At 46.6% G+C, this 13870-nt stretch overlaps 3 protein-coding genes across 9 annotated transcripts in view; 2 read left to right on the forward strand and 1 right to left on the reverse strand.

Moving 5' to 3' along the window:
* The window catches only part of Tusp, a 27054-nt gene extending 18134 nt beyond the window's left edge, over positions 1-8920 (forward strand). For 2 of the 4 annotated variants that reach the window (NM_001202374.2, NM_143316.4), the window contains exons 3-11: positions 3336-3500; positions 3558-4017; positions 4080-4597; positions 4656-4884; positions 4943-5214; positions 5280-7193; positions 7250-7585; positions 7643-7834; positions 7898-8920. In NM_001202374.2, coding sequence (NP_001189303.1) covers positions 3336-3500; positions 3558-4017; positions 4080-4597; positions 4656-4884; positions 4943-5214; positions 5280-7193; positions 7250-7585; positions 7643-7834; positions 7898-8014 — 4203 coding nt within the window. In that variant the 3' untranslated portion in view covers positions 8015-8920. Of the gene's footprint in view, positions 1-3335; positions 3501-3557; positions 4018-4079; positions 4598-4655; positions 4885-4942; positions 5215-5276; positions 7194-7249; positions 7586-7642; positions 7835-7897 lie in introns of all 4 variants that reach the window. The other 2 variants (NM_001276085.2, NM_001276086.2) reach the window with 2 other exon arrangements.
* On the reverse strand, positions 8613-10048 carry CG5611 (uncharacterized protein). Of its 2 annotated transcripts, none has more exons than NM_001276087.2 (2): positions 9154-10048; positions 8613-9092 (listed from the first exon to the last, which is right to left on the reverse strand). In NM_001276087.2, exons 1-2 carry the CDS (start codon positions 10025-10027, stop codon positions 8986-8988), a joined length of 981 nt encoding a protein of 326 aa, NP_001263016.2. In that variant the 5' UTR covers positions 10028-10048; the 3' UTR covers positions 8613-8985. The 2 variants fall into 2 exon arrangements, with proteins under 2 accessions (NP_001263016.2, NP_651574.1); NM_143317.3 differs by having other exon boundaries at positions 8892-9092.
* A 351-nt stretch (positions 10049-10399) lies between these two features.
* On the forward strand, positions 10400-13859 carry Mtl (Mig-2-like). 3 transcript variants are annotated; one of them, NM_170344.2, is made up of 5 exons: positions 10400-10563; positions 11826-11991; positions 12061-12293; positions 12367-12527; positions 12611-13083. In NM_170344.2, the coding sequence occupies exons 2-5, from the start codon at positions 11876-11878 to the stop codon at positions 12686-12688; spliced, it is 588 nt and encodes a 195-aa protein (NP_733223.1). In that variant the 5' UTR covers positions 10400-10563; positions 11826-11875; the 3' UTR covers positions 12689-13083. The 3 variants fall into 3 exon arrangements, with proteins under 3 accessions (NP_733223.1, NP_524533.1, NP_733222.1); NM_079809.3 differs by having other exon boundaries at positions 10537-10824; positions 12611-13859; NM_170343.2 differs by lacking the exon at positions 10400-10563 and adding an exon at positions 10849-11041 and having other exon boundaries at positions 12611-13859.
* Positions 13860-13870: the final 11 nt, after the last annotated feature.

Raw genomic sequence — 13870 nt, forward strand, 5'->3', positions numbered from 1 at the left:
GGCAAGTGCTGATGGATCGCGGCTATTTTCCGTAAATTCACTTTCGTTCGCCGAGAGAAGAAAATTGTTTTTGCGAGACGACGACGCTGAAATTTTGAAAATACTCTCGAAACTCTTTGGCCATCCGGCAGTTGTAGTTCTCTTTTTTTTTTCCCCGTCTCCAAGCTGTTTTTAGTTGCCTCTGCACTTGACCCGAATGGATTCGATTGCTTTCCAGGCCATCATTTGAACTCCTTGTCAACGACCCCGAAAATAAAAGACCACTAGCAGCAGCAAACAGCCTTTGGGATGATGGCGTTTAAAATTGGCTGCAAAAGGTGCAAAAATAGCCCAAAGATACACATATAGATTGGCTTCTATATATATATATATATGTATGTTCTGTTTTCTGTTTTGCATAAGAGTTCCTTGACTTTATCATGCGGGGCATCACTTTGGCTTAAAATTAAAGTGTATTTAAATATTTATTTATTGGCCTTCGCCTTATTGGCAAAAAAGAGATTTCGAACAAATTTGCCTGGCTTTATCAATAAATTTAAGTGTTCTTGGAAAAAGCATTGAGCTCACAAATTTATCCGTTTAATAATCTAATAAATAAGTTATTGGATTAGGGTAGAGATCAAAAGCTTTTGGTAAAAGCATAATTGGGTATGCATTAAATATATTTTAAATGGATGCCATATTTATGGTCAAAGGAGTTTTGTTCATTTCAGTTTGACGCTTCGCTAAATAGTTTATTAAATGTTTATTAGCTTTGCTGTTTAGTCAATGAGCCTTTTGTTATGCTCGCAAATTCACAAAATCGCTTTATTATTTATAAAAGTTTTTTTGTTTTCAGGCTAATAAATGACAGCATTCTGATTTTCTATGGGCCACTTGTGAAGCGTTGAACCAAATATTTAATGTATTAAATGCTTATTAGCATTAGTTGTCCGTTTATCCGCAGTTTTGGCCATTAGTGCCCTGTTCATGGGAATAATGAAGCGGATGCGAATGCGTCGCGGGTTGCCATTGGCATGCATAATGAAGTGCAATTATGGTTAATGTGCACGAGTGGGAAAGTGGGAAAAATGGGGGAAAATGAGAAAAATGTATGGGGTCGGTCAGTCAGGTGCGACGGCTTTTAGCCTTAAAAGTGTTCTGCTTTTTTTTTTTTTAATTAAATGCGTGTGTGTGCTGTGCGAAATGGAGCAGCAAGGAAATGCTGTTTCGTGTGCCAAATGGCTGCAACATAATTTATGGAGCCCATGTTGCCGCTGCAGCAGCCACAACTGCAGCATAATCGCAGGCAGGCATCTGGTTTTTGGCCACGTTCTCTCCACGGGCCAGAAAACAGCATCCGCTTTAAATAAATTCCAAATTCCACATCTCACTGAGGTCATTTTCCCAGCGAATGCAGCAGACGATGGGCAGGATGTGTCAACCTCGCCAAGCGGCTAACAAGTCGCAAGTAGCCACTTGAACATTTCAGGCCCAAAGCGAGAGACTTGGCCAAAGTGTGAGGCTGTCAGCGGCGTTGCCTTGATGTCGCCGTTTTGACATTGATGTTGCTGCTGGTTTGCGATGAAATGAAATTACGCCGTTTGAGGGAAATTGCATTAGGCCAAGTGAAAACGGAAATTTCCAGCATTTGAATGCTTAAAGCAAACATTGGCTAATTCAATTACCAATTCTAAACGATTTCATTGTAGCAATTTATTGTTTCGTGATATACCCATTAAGCTGAAGTGCCGTCGAGCGTGCTGATCAAAATGCAAAATCGAGTGCCTCTCGAGTGCATCTATTTTGGCCAAGAGCATGCACCAAGATCCGGTTCAAGTGGCCCAGTGAAAGGTTAACAACACTCCACAAAGAAATGCCGCCTGCGGAATGACGAATGCCGTCTGCTCATAATTGTTGCCAATGAGGCGTTTTCCCTGCTCAATTGTGCCATAATGAGCCAGTAGCCAGTGAGCCAGTGAGCCAGTAAGCCAGTGAGCGTGTGTGTGTGTGTGCTCGTTCAATTATATAATTGAATCAGCAAGGACATCAGCATATGCACGCCAATCAATCAGGCCAATAAAGCAATTAACTTGGCTAACGGCCCAGTAAGGTCCACGGCCCAATGTCCACTGCCCAAAACGGAAATTACAAATTTTCGTCATTTTTGTTTTTGCCACTGCGGCGGCATTTTAATTTATGCCCCACAAATTGGATTTGGGCGCCAAAAAACGCCCATTCGGCTTAGCGGGGATTAGCCAAAATGCTGAAAGCGCCCGAAATTTGGTTTAAATTGAAATATTCCTCGCTGCGCGCCGAAATGTAGGCTAAGCTTTTGTGGGCGGGCCCCGCCCGGAAAAACAATCAATTCCGGTTGGTTTGGGGTGGTTGGCGGCTCTCGACAATCAAATCAAATTGTAAAACAGGAGGAGGAACTGCGGTTGAGTGCCACTGCAGCAGGAGGAGCAGGAGGAGCAGCTGCTGCTGCAGTTGATAAACTGGCAAAGAGTTTTCCCAAAGAAAGCCCGCAGCGGGAAAATGCCCAGCAGGCAAACAAACCCAGTTAAAAGTTGCAGAATGAATGCTCCACTGGCGGCGACTGAGTGAAGCTTTTGAAATGTTAATTGGATGGCATAATTGCTTTCAATTCATTCCCAAACAAGTGCAAGTTTCTCATTTACCTTTATATAAGCGAATTCGTTTTGAGCTACGTACTGATTGATTGCTGATTTTGATTGCACAAAAAGGGAATTAATTGAGATTTTTGTAAAAACAAAGAACTTGAGCAGAGTTTAAATATAGTTAAGCAAAAGAAACTCAAACCCATATATGTAGTTTCACATAAAGTACTTTATTACATGAGATTATAAACATGATGCTCAGTTTACTCCGAGGGGCTTACTTCGTTAATTGATGAATAAAAAAGGATTGTTTTACTTAAGCTCCTAATGGAGCCAGAATCTGAGACATGCCTAAATTAAAGAGAATTCCTTGTCATCGCCATGGTGAGCTGCTGAGGCATTCCTAGGAATCCACAACAGTTGAGTAAAAAAGCCCAGCCTCGGGCTGTGAAATAGGCAGCTGGCTTGGGTTGATCGGCTCAAAGAGTGAGGAATAAAGTGATGCAGTCGGAAAGTGGAGCATATTTACCAAGCCAACCGGCCGCCTGTCGATGGTGGAAGATGTGTGAATGGGCCAGGGACGACGGGTCTCTAGCCTGCGGTAATCCGTTTTGGAAGCCAGTAAACGGGCACTTGACTCGCAATTGGCGACTGCTTAGGCGAACTGCCAAGCAGCTGTCGGCAGCTGTGGACATCGTATTCAAGTGGCTTTCCTTTTCTTCTCCTTTTTTCCAGGACGAGGGATGGAAGTTGAACCGCACCAACTACTACCAGGAGGGATGGCTGGCCACGGGCAATGTGCGCGGCATTGTGGGCGTAACCTTTACCACCTCACATTGCCGCAAGAACATGGACTATCCGTTGAGGACCAACTACAACCTGCGCGGGCATAGATCGGATGTAAGTTGTGTAGTCACAATACAGAGTTTTAAAGCGCCTATAATATTTGGCCAACAGGTTATCCTGGTCAAGTGGAATGAGCCGTATCAAAAGCTAGCCTCCTGCGATAGTTCGGGCATCATCTTTGTGTGGATCAAGTACGAGGGTCGCTGGTCCATCGAGCTGATCAACGATCGGAACACACCGGTGACCCACTTCTCCTGGTCACACGATGGCCGCATGGCGCTGATCTGCTACCAGGATGGCTTCGTTCTGGTAGGATCCGTGGCTGGGCAGCGATATTGGTCATCCATGCTCAATCTAGAGTCCACCATTACCTGCGGCATTTGGACGCCCGACGACCAGCAGGTGTACTTCGGCACAACCCAGGGTCAGGTTATTGTGATGGATGTTCACGGAGCGATGGTGTCGCAGGTTCAGCTGTCCAACGATGTGCCCATCACCTCGATGGCCTGGTCCTGCGAGAAGTTCAAGATGGAGGAGGGCGAGGAGGCGGAGCCCGGTGTAACCAATGCGGGTGAGTGACCAAAATGGAAAATGTTAAACTTTGTAATACCGCATTATTTCCCTTTCCCATAGCCAAGCGTTCCTTTGTCCTGGCAGTAAGCTTCCAGAATGGATATATCTATTTGCTAAAGTCGTTTGACGACGTCTCACCCGCACATATCAACACATGCCTTAATGGCGCCCTTGGCATGGTCATGGAGTGGAGCAACTCTCGCGAGCTGCTCGCCGTCGCGGGAACCCTGCGAACGGGAGTCGACGGAACGAAGACAGAAGACATGGGCACGCCCAGTTGCTACACGAATCTGGTCAAGTTCTACACGGAAACGGGCACCTGTCTGTATCAGGCTCACATTCCATGCAGCTCCGCCACCGTTTCGGCCATCACCTGGGGCCACAACGACAAGCGACTGTTCATCGCCACGGGGACACAGGTTCACATCGCCTGGGTCTCCAGACGGGTGGCCTCCCTGCAGCTGCTGTGCCGCCTCGAGATCCAGGCGAGCGTCGGATCCGAGTCGCTGCTGCCCCTGCTGCCGTTGCCTTCTAGGATTAAGTCTCTCATTGGCAATCTGTTTGCTCAAACGATAAGAGTAAGTTATGTTTATTACGCATTATTATGCTTTACTAATTAAATTATTTGATATACAGTGCTGTGTACCTGACCTCAAGTCGCTGCGGGATTTTGTTTCGCGACCACCGCTCTGCTCCACTCGGCTGCACTGCACCATGATCCGGCACGACGACGACTCCAATCTGAGCTCCGGCACATGCTATACGCTGTATCTGGAGTATCTGGGCGGCTTGGTGCCGCTGCTCAAGGGCAAGCGCACCTCCAAGATTCGTCCTGAGTTTGTAATCTTCGATCCCCAAGTTAATGGTAAATATTTCAATAACTAAAGAAATACAATGCTATTTAATATAAATTCCTTTGGCAGATTCCCCCTTGTACTTTCAATACTCCGCCGAGGCCAAGAGCTCCTCGGGCTCCAGCCAGTCCACCACCACGGGGAACAGTGGGCGCACCGACTCATCAGACAGTGACTTCGAGGAGAGATCACGGTTTGGCTCCCCACGCACTCCTCGCAAGAAGCGAGTGCGTCCAAAGAGACGCCATCAGGCGGGCGATCGGCTGAGCGCTTCTGGTGGCGGGGTAAGCAACGATCCCGATAGCCTGGATGAACTGGCCTATGTGGACACACTGCCGGAGGTAGGGGCCAATCACTGCCAGAGAAGACCCACGCCATCACTGATTCTTTTCGTTTTCTCAAGCAGGAAGTCAAGCTGGTCGAGGTGACCTCCAACATTTGGGGAACCAAGTTCAAGATCCATGGACTTGCCAAAACCGTCCCAGCCAATTTAGGCCAAGTAACTTATAAGACGTCCCTACTGCATTTGCAGCCGCGTCAAATGACGCTGGTCATCACCGAGCTGCGCGACGATTTTCCACCTGGTCCCGATCCCAGCTTTAATCCGAACATATTCTCTGAGGACGAGGATGAGCATCACCAGCACCAGGGAATACATCACGATGCAGTGCCGCAGGTTAATGTGATCACCGCTCAGGATGGGGCTTCCTTAAAGCCGCCTATAATACCGCAACGTCGCCTCACCGATGGAGCATCTGCACCATTGATAGCGCCCATGTCACCACGTCCAAATCGAATCCTGGCGCGACACAAGAACTCATTGACTGTGAACGGAGAACGAGGATCTGGCTCGTCGGCGGGCTTGAGTCCCCTAGCGCGAGCGGAGAGCTACGATGATGATTCATCCAATGAATCCCAGGAGGCAGGAGCTGCAGGCAGCCAGTCAACCACTGTGCTACTGCACCAGGCGCCCTCGAATGGCTCGGGTCCTGGACCCAGCTGCAGTAAGAGCATAACGCGTCCCAAAACTATCAGCAGCTTCAAAAACAGCTACAGCCGCTCCAGCTCCAATTCCAGCTGCCAGTCGCGTCACGCCATCTCGCCACTGTACTGCGATGGAGCAGTGCCCACGCTGCAGAGTCCCAAGAATGCAGTGGCTCCTTCGGACATCATCTTCGAGCGTCCAGCAGTGCCCGCCGCTGGCCAGACCACCCTGATGTCCTACTCGAGCAATGCGGACTATGCCAATAATGTGGTTCAGGTGAAGAATGCTCTGATGTCGGAGCCCGTGCGCTCGGCCAACAGCCATGTGAATCCAGTGCCGCTGAACCTCAATCTAAATCTGGAGCGAATGGATGCACGGGTTAAGTGCACGGCACCAACCACATCTTCGACGGCCAAGCGACGGGAAATGTTGTATATCGATGAGGAGACGCAGTCGCCAACGCCTACGCCAAGTAGCAGCAGCATGAAACGAACGCCAACGGTGGTTTCAATAGCTCCTGCTTTGCCCGATTCCATCACACGCAGCTGCAGCGTCGGCTATCTGGATTCGGTTGCCATCACGCCATCCGACGAAGCGCTGTCCGCTCTGCGTAAGGATGCGCCAAACAAGCGGCTGATATTGGTGGACAAGAAGAGGAATCGCCGGAAAAGGCAACAGCAGGAGGATGCCCGGCGCCACAAGCTGCAGCAAACTGGGAAGTCCAAGAGCCTAGACTCCTGCGACCTGTTGTCCCTACAGACTAAGCTGTCCAGCAAGGAGCACGAGCAGGTGGTGCGCAAGCTGCAGGAGATATCCGATAGCAGCGCCTGCAGCAGTGCGGCCAACACATTGTGCTTCAAGTGCCGCAACAACATGAGCCCCAGCAGTGCCTGCAAACGGTGTCAGCCCTCGGCGAGCTCCGTCCTGGATGAGATTACAGCAGTCGTGCCCGCGGTGGAGCCGGCCAAGGAGTCTCCTGCGGTGCAGGCCAAGCCAGCGCCCAAGAAACGCTTCGATGTTATCACTAGCTTCACAGACTCGCCACTTTTTACGAGGAAACATCGATTTGGAATCGGCCGCAGTAAGGAAACGGCTGGCACTGAAAACTCCACTCCACTGCTGGGCAGAAAGCAGGACAATGGCTTCAGCTTTGTGAAGCAGCTGTCCGAGGTGCGTTGGAGGCGCAAGGAACAGCCAGCACAGGCGCAAGTTAATGGTTCTAGTAATGCCAGTACTTTAGAGCGTCAGCCACAGCCGGAGATCACAGGTGCCGCTTGTGGCACAGTGGAAGCTACACCAGTGGAGGCGAAGGCTTCGGTTTCTCTGCATACTCAGGTGAGTGAATTGTGTTCGTATGGATGAACTTTAGTAACCCATATTTGATATTCTAGGCTCTCACCACTTTAGAGAACATAATAAGCCGCCTTCGAGATCTAGACGAGGGTCGTTTGACGCCTCCTTCAACCCCACAACGACTGCCTCGAAGTTCTCCTGCATCTCCGGCAGCCAGCAAAAAGAACAAAAGGCAGCAGAGCAACTCTCCCATTCGCCACATATTGAATTCACCGCTTTTGAATCGGCGTCAGCGCAAAAAACAGAGCATTATCGAGAGCTCCGATGATGAGGGTAACCAGACCAATGGATCCGGTGAGGAGAGCAACAATGCGGGCAATGGCAAGCAGTATCGCGACCTGGAGACCTTCCAAAAAGCTCAACTGCGTCAGAAGGTAAGCTGATCAATCAATATTCTCATAATATTTTGATGGACAACTCTTTATCCACAGCTAAAGCGCGGCAAGATTGAACCCAATGGCAGTGCTAGTTGTGCCAATCCGGCGCCAGTGCGTCGTGAATTTGTGATGCACAACAAGGCGCCCATGTGGAATGAGATGAGTCAGGTGTACCAGCTGGACTTTGGCGGACGCGTTACCCAGGAGTCAGCCAAGAACTTCCAAATCGAGTTTCGTGGCAAGCAGGTGAGCTGAGCATCGCAGGCAATCTGCAGGAGCACACAAATAACATTTGAATCCACTTAACAGGTCATGCAATTCGGTCGCATTGATGGAAATGCCTATACCCTGGATTTCCAGTATCCTTTCTCCGCCCTCCAGGCCTTCGCCGTGGCTCTGGCCAATGTGACACAGCGACTTAAGTAATCGGGTATTGAGGGATCAGATATCGCATCGTATCGCATCGCACCGCATCTTTAAAATGTCGCCAGCTGAATGCAGCAATTGCTTTTTTGGCCTACGCTATACTATATATTTTTATACCAGACACGGTGGGATGGACGGATGGTTAGCGAAAATTGCATCTTCATTTGTATATATTGTATATGTATATTGTGGTCTTTAGGTTTCCGAACACCGTACTTTAGTGATTATGTATGTGAACACGTACCACCACTTGATTGAAGGTTTTGCCATGTGCTGCACATTGAAACACGAGTGCGCACATGGGTGTGCAAACTCACAGTCCGATCCATTTTTGTGCAATATTTGTATGACAAATTTTTTGGATTAAGTGTAGCCGAGTGTAAATGTTAGGCGTAGTACGACGATGTACGATGTACGATGTATTTTAAATCAAACTACTTTAACACGATTAACGATCAGTCGGTTTTTAACACTAGTTTGTACAAGAGCAGCCTTTTTTGCATAGAGCTTCGTTTCTCGCTTTACTCGATTTAAGTGCAATAACTCCTTTTGTTAACTCCTAGAACTAAGACATATTGGCGAGACCGGCAAACCGCTTGGCCCAGCGCACTTGATAACAAAAATTCATTGTAAGTAAGAGGACAAGTCCGATTACTCGACGCTAGCATATTTTTTATAAGTGTAAACTAATTGTGAATGTTGAATCGATCGACAGCAAGGAATACCGAACTTTGTGCTTTTCCTCTCAACTCTTTTTTGTAGTTAGGCTTAATTTCAAGGAAAATTCGTTATTGTAATTGTTGTGAATATTGAAATAAGCGCGAGTCGTAAGCGATTTAGGCGGTCAACTACATAAATCATTAAATAAATGTATTTTACGTGAATAAAGGCTTTCGTTTTATATATAACAACAAAGTATTGCAACTAACCAGAAGAACAGAAGTTTTGTATATATCAGCTAACTACATATGTCATGTCTTTTGCTTTTGTTTTTCGATCTCGATTTCGGCCTTTTCCCAATCTGGAATGGTTTTCTCCTTTATGCTCCACGAATCGGTTTTGGGGCCCTTTATTTCAGCTAAAATATAAAAAAGGAAGGTAACAAAGTGTTTCTAGGAATGAACACGAACACTACTCACAGTTCTTGAAACGCTTCACGCCCTCCTGCATATCTGTTATCATATCTGAGGTAACATTCATGATCTCATTGTAACTGGCCACATGGAATCCTGGTTTGTTGTAGGCATTGGCATTTTCAAGCACAGCATTCCTGTCGTGCATTAGGGAAGCCATGGGGAACTTGGCAATGGAAAAGGCCAGATTAACAGCTTGACCTAAAGCTGTGCCTGTGGCCACAACGCGATTCACTAAACCGATTCGCCGCGCCTCCCCAGAGTAGATGCGTCTTCCAGTTGCGATGATCTCCAAGGCATTGGAGTAACCCACTGCAGCGGCCAGCCGCACAGTTCCACCATCGCTCAGGGGAACTCCAAGGCGACGGTTGAAGAACCCCAGAACTGCAGTGTCCTCCATCACCCGGAGATCGCACATTAGAGCCAGTTCCAATCCACCGGCCACACAGAAACCGCTGATGCCGCAAACAAGTGGCTTGCGGAGATGCCGCCTAGTTGGTCCGACGGAGCCCTCGTGACGCAACAGAAAGTTGAGGCTGCCGCGTTGCGCCTCCGCCTCTAGCTCCTCCAGATCATAGCCTGCACAAAAGGAGCCACCTATGCCGTAGAGCACACCCACTGGAGAAGTATCATCCGCTTCGAATTGGCTAATGGCTTCGGTCAGCTGCTCCGCGGTGTTGGCATCAATGGAATTACGCTGCTGCTCGCGATTTAGGCCAATAAGTGTTATGTGCGAGTCCTTCTCCACCAGAACTGTGCGGGCAGGGGCACCCTCTTGAGATTCGCTTTCCGCATTTCTTACAGTAGCCAAAGAAATGCGTCTGCAGCCCGAACTAGTTTGGTTTGCACTCTGTAAAAGTTTATAAACAAATCTGCTCATTACGACGCTCGAAACAACAACAGTGGACATAGGCAGCATGGGCGTAGTCGATAGCAATTAAAGGGTATTGAACTTACATAAGATAATTTTAAAATGATAATTTTTTAATTAACAGGTAATTATTACAATATTCTGCTCGAAATAGAATTAAATAAATAATTTTGTTTACAATGTGAAAATTGGTTGCAACCCCTCTCCCACAACCATGCCTATTAGTATTGTATAATGCCAAATCCGCCTGAGCCCTGCACCTTTTGCAGCACTGCTTGTCAGTTTCGAGAGAGCGGAGCTGGACTACCCGCTCTCTTTTTTCACGCCAAGTCTAGCTGATTTTTAAGTGCCAATTGTAAAAAAAAGTTTATTTTAGTTTTGGAAAAAGAAAAACGACTTTATACTGGATGATATGCTTATTAAGTTTAGTTATTGGTACCATACATTTAAGTGATTTTTTTATATTTACCGTCAGCTATTTTCTGGCCCTAAGTTGGCACCACTGTCAACGGCGAGAGAGAGAGCGTCGCTGCGCTGTCAAAAAGGTGGGTGTGTGTTTGTGTGGAGTGGAAACAAAAAGGAAAAACACGAAAATTATTCGGGGACGCTGCGTTTTGTCCCTCAAACAGATATTTATAAGTAAAAGCCGCTGCGAAATAGTGCGAATCAATTATTTAAATGCGCCGCATGGACCATCGCCTCGAACGCATATCGGTAGCCGGAAAACGCACAGTGATATAAGCCAAGTACAAAACAGTCGCCGCCTGCCGACAGACAAAGGAAAAGGATAGGTGGTGGTGAAAACGGTAAAATAATATTGTATTCCCATTCGGTGTTGTGCCACAACAAAAGATTTTCATTGCTACCGCACCCGCCCCCGCGGCCACGCCCAGCCCCGTTGCATGTGGCGCAATATGTGCCGCCTCTGTGTGTTGAACTTTAATTGAATCGGTTATGAGAACTTAATTGTGTCTATTTTCGGGCGGTTCATTTTCCCATTTTGTGTTTCTTTTTCTCGATGCGGTGCGTCTGCCGGTGGCTTCCGCGTCACCACAACACTCGGGCGACCCCGCCCACCGCCGAAGGGGCGCCACTGGAGGGGCGGTCGCCATTTGGTCCGCTGCTCCCATTTATGCTTTTTGTTTTTCCCCGTCTGTGTCGCCCATCATGATCTATTTTTGAAAATTTTATTTGCGAAAACAAAGTGCCACCGCAACCGAAATGAGACCCTCGTTCGTTTTATTAGGCTTTATGGGCCTCCGCCGCTGCGGTTGCTTTCTTTTTGCGGCCGGGACACACCTTTCGAGAGCCCTGCCTTTGATCATCCCAGAGATATACCGTAGACCTTCGCCATTATACTCTGTACAGTAGTACTTCCACAGCTTGGACATTCCCACTTTACGATGTAGCATACTCCAATAAGTATAACTTCCATTAATACAATATAAATAGTTTGCGACTCAGGAAGCAAGTATCCTGATTCAATTTGTCTAGATATTCAAATTTTAAAAGTTGCCAAATTCCATTTAAGCAATTGTTTATCTTATATATATGTAGTTGCGCGCCAAAAACGATGTGGTAGTTAATTTATTTATAAAAACCTAATAAAACGAATAGGATAATTTATTGTGTCATATATGTATTTCTACAGCATTTGTTTCTATTTTAAAGAATTTTTATTAAGGAAGTACGACTGTGAAATAATTTGCGGTCAGTTGGCACTGGCGGGTTTATTGCCTCGAATAGAACTTAATTAATTGAATTAAGCTGGCGAAGACATTCATCTTCCATCTTATTTTGCCCACAGCACACAGACAGTACACAGCTATCGGCACAGGCACACTCAGCACACTCACGATGTCAACCGGAAGGCCCATAAAGTGTGTAGTCGTTGGTGACGGCACCGTCGGAAAGACCTGCATGCTAATCTCCTACACGACAGACTGCTTTCCCGGCGAATATGTGCCCACAGTGTAAGTTTGTGCCTCGATAGCCGCAAACCGCAGATCGATATCTAACTTTTACTATGATATCTTTCACAGCTTCGACAACTACTCGGCGCCCATGCAAGTGGACACAATACAGGTCTCGCTGGGACTGTGGGATACGGCGGGTCAGGAGGACTACGACCGCCTGAGACCGCTATCCTACCCGCAGACAGACGTTTTCCTGATATGCTACAGCGTGGCGAGTCCCTCGTCCTTTGAGAACGTCACCTCGAAATGGTATCCGGAGATAAAGCACCACTGTCCCGATGCGCCCATCATTCTAGTTGGTAAGTTGCCAAGCGACATGAAAACTGCAATCAGAAAACGAGAATCATACATATATCTTTGGGCGTATTCCAGGCACCAAAATCGATTTGCGCGAAGATCGAGAGACACTCAGCGGCCTGGCAGAGCAGGGACTGACGCCGCTGAAGCGCGAGCAGGGCCAGAAGCTGGCAAACAAGATACGCGCTGTGAAATACATGGAGTGCTCCGCCTTGACGCAGCGCGGTCTCAAGCCGGTAAGTCATCGGTGCCCGGCACACCCTCCACCTACCCCTTATTCATCATTAAATTTCCCTTCCCACTCCGATTGCAAATTCAGGTGTTCGAGGAAGCGGTGCGCGCGGTGCTCAGACCAGAGCCGCTAAAGCGACGCCAGCGAAAGTGTTTAATAATGTAAATAAGGTAGAATGTTATTGGCTTTGGCGAAGTATAGAGATTCCTCGGAAGCGACACGTACACCGGCACAATGGCCACAACAAATTGACACTCACGCAGCGCCCTCATCGACAAATCAATTACATGTATTTATTTATAAAATTCTCCGTACTCTCGTAAAAGGCACCGAACCCGGAAAGAAACTCTAAACAAACGATAAATATTGTACGAAATTCTGTGAATCGAAATGTACTGCCATCAAAATTCGTATGAAATTTCTCTTTGTTTGGCTGTTTTTTTCTGCGGATCGTTGCTGTCACACATTTGGCAAACCACGATTCCCTCCCGCAACAACTAAAAAAAACATTGTTAACAAAATCGGTACCACAGATAAATCATAAATCTAATGCACTACATATGTAGAAATCTAGTCAATTGAATCGAATGTATTGTACGAATAGTATCTGGCAGAAAGAGAAAATTATAACAACCGCAGCAAACATTGGTTTCGCATATCACGAGCATCTATGCATTTCCTAGTTTCCCATTAAATGTATTATAGTTATATATAGCCATGAGCTAAGGCAGCCAATCCGCAGCTAACCAAATCTGAAACCAGGCCAATTCACTTGACGACGAGCTCTTAGAGAAGCCACTTTTTATGATATTCAAGCATGCGCATTTTTTTAATTCTAACTCGACCCTCGAATCATAATCATAATCACTTGAAGCTCATTTGACGATGTCTTTTGAAAATGTAACAACTGTTGTTTATTATTTTATAATGACCTATTTATTACCCTAACTTTAAAAACGAATTGTATAAACAACTTTTATGGCTTAAGTAGAGCAAAAGGATGATGTAAATGGAAAAAGGCAACTAAATGCATTTAAATGTGACGCGACTCGAATAATCGAAAGGAACAAGAATCAAAAACGAATACAAAACCTAAAGAAACCAAGAAAAGCACACAGTTTTCCAAACACACAATGAGCACGATGATAAAGACGCAATGAGACGTAACGAAATCCCAGGACAATTTTTGTACTAATTATATATAGAAAATCAAACGCAAGTCTTATGTAAATGAAATGTAAACGAAGGCCGTTTGGCTCCAGCGATGTAGTAGCCGTGAAACAGATTTAATACTTACGAAAATATATACTGTAATTATATAAAGAAACAAACAAACAAACCACAGCT

This window comes from Drosophila melanogaster, chromosome 3R (assembly GCF_000001215.4).
Source record: "Drosophila melanogaster chromosome 3R".
NCBI classification, from domain to species: Eukaryota; Metazoa; Arthropoda; class Insecta; order Diptera; family Drosophilidae; genus Drosophila; species Drosophila melanogaster.

What these genes read in the sequence shown, in the direction of transcription:
- CG5611 (NM_001276087.2), bottom strand. Translation starts at nt 10,027, where the DNA reads ATGAGCAGATTTGTTTATAAACTTTTACAGAGTGCAAACCAAACTAGT. An exon ending in CGTGAAGCGTTTCAAGAACT is followed by an intron (nt 9,093 to 9,153) that starts GTGAGTAGTGTT and finishes TTTATATTTTAG; the next exon opens with CTGAAATAAAGGGCCCCAAA.
- Mtl (NM_170344.2), top strand. Translation starts at nt 11,876, where the DNA reads ATGTCAACCGGAAGGCCCATAAAGTGTGTAGTCGTTGGTGACGGCACC. An exon ending in TGCGCCCATCATTCTAGTTG is followed by an intron (nt 12,294 to 12,366) that starts GTAAGTTGCCAA and finishes GGCGTATTCCAG; the next exon opens with GCACCAAAATCGATTTGCGC. An exon ending in CGCAGCGCGGTCTCAAGCCG is followed by an intron (nt 12,528 to 12,610) that starts GTAAGTCATCGG and finishes TTGCAAATTCAG; the next exon opens with GTGTTCGAGGAAGCGGTGCG.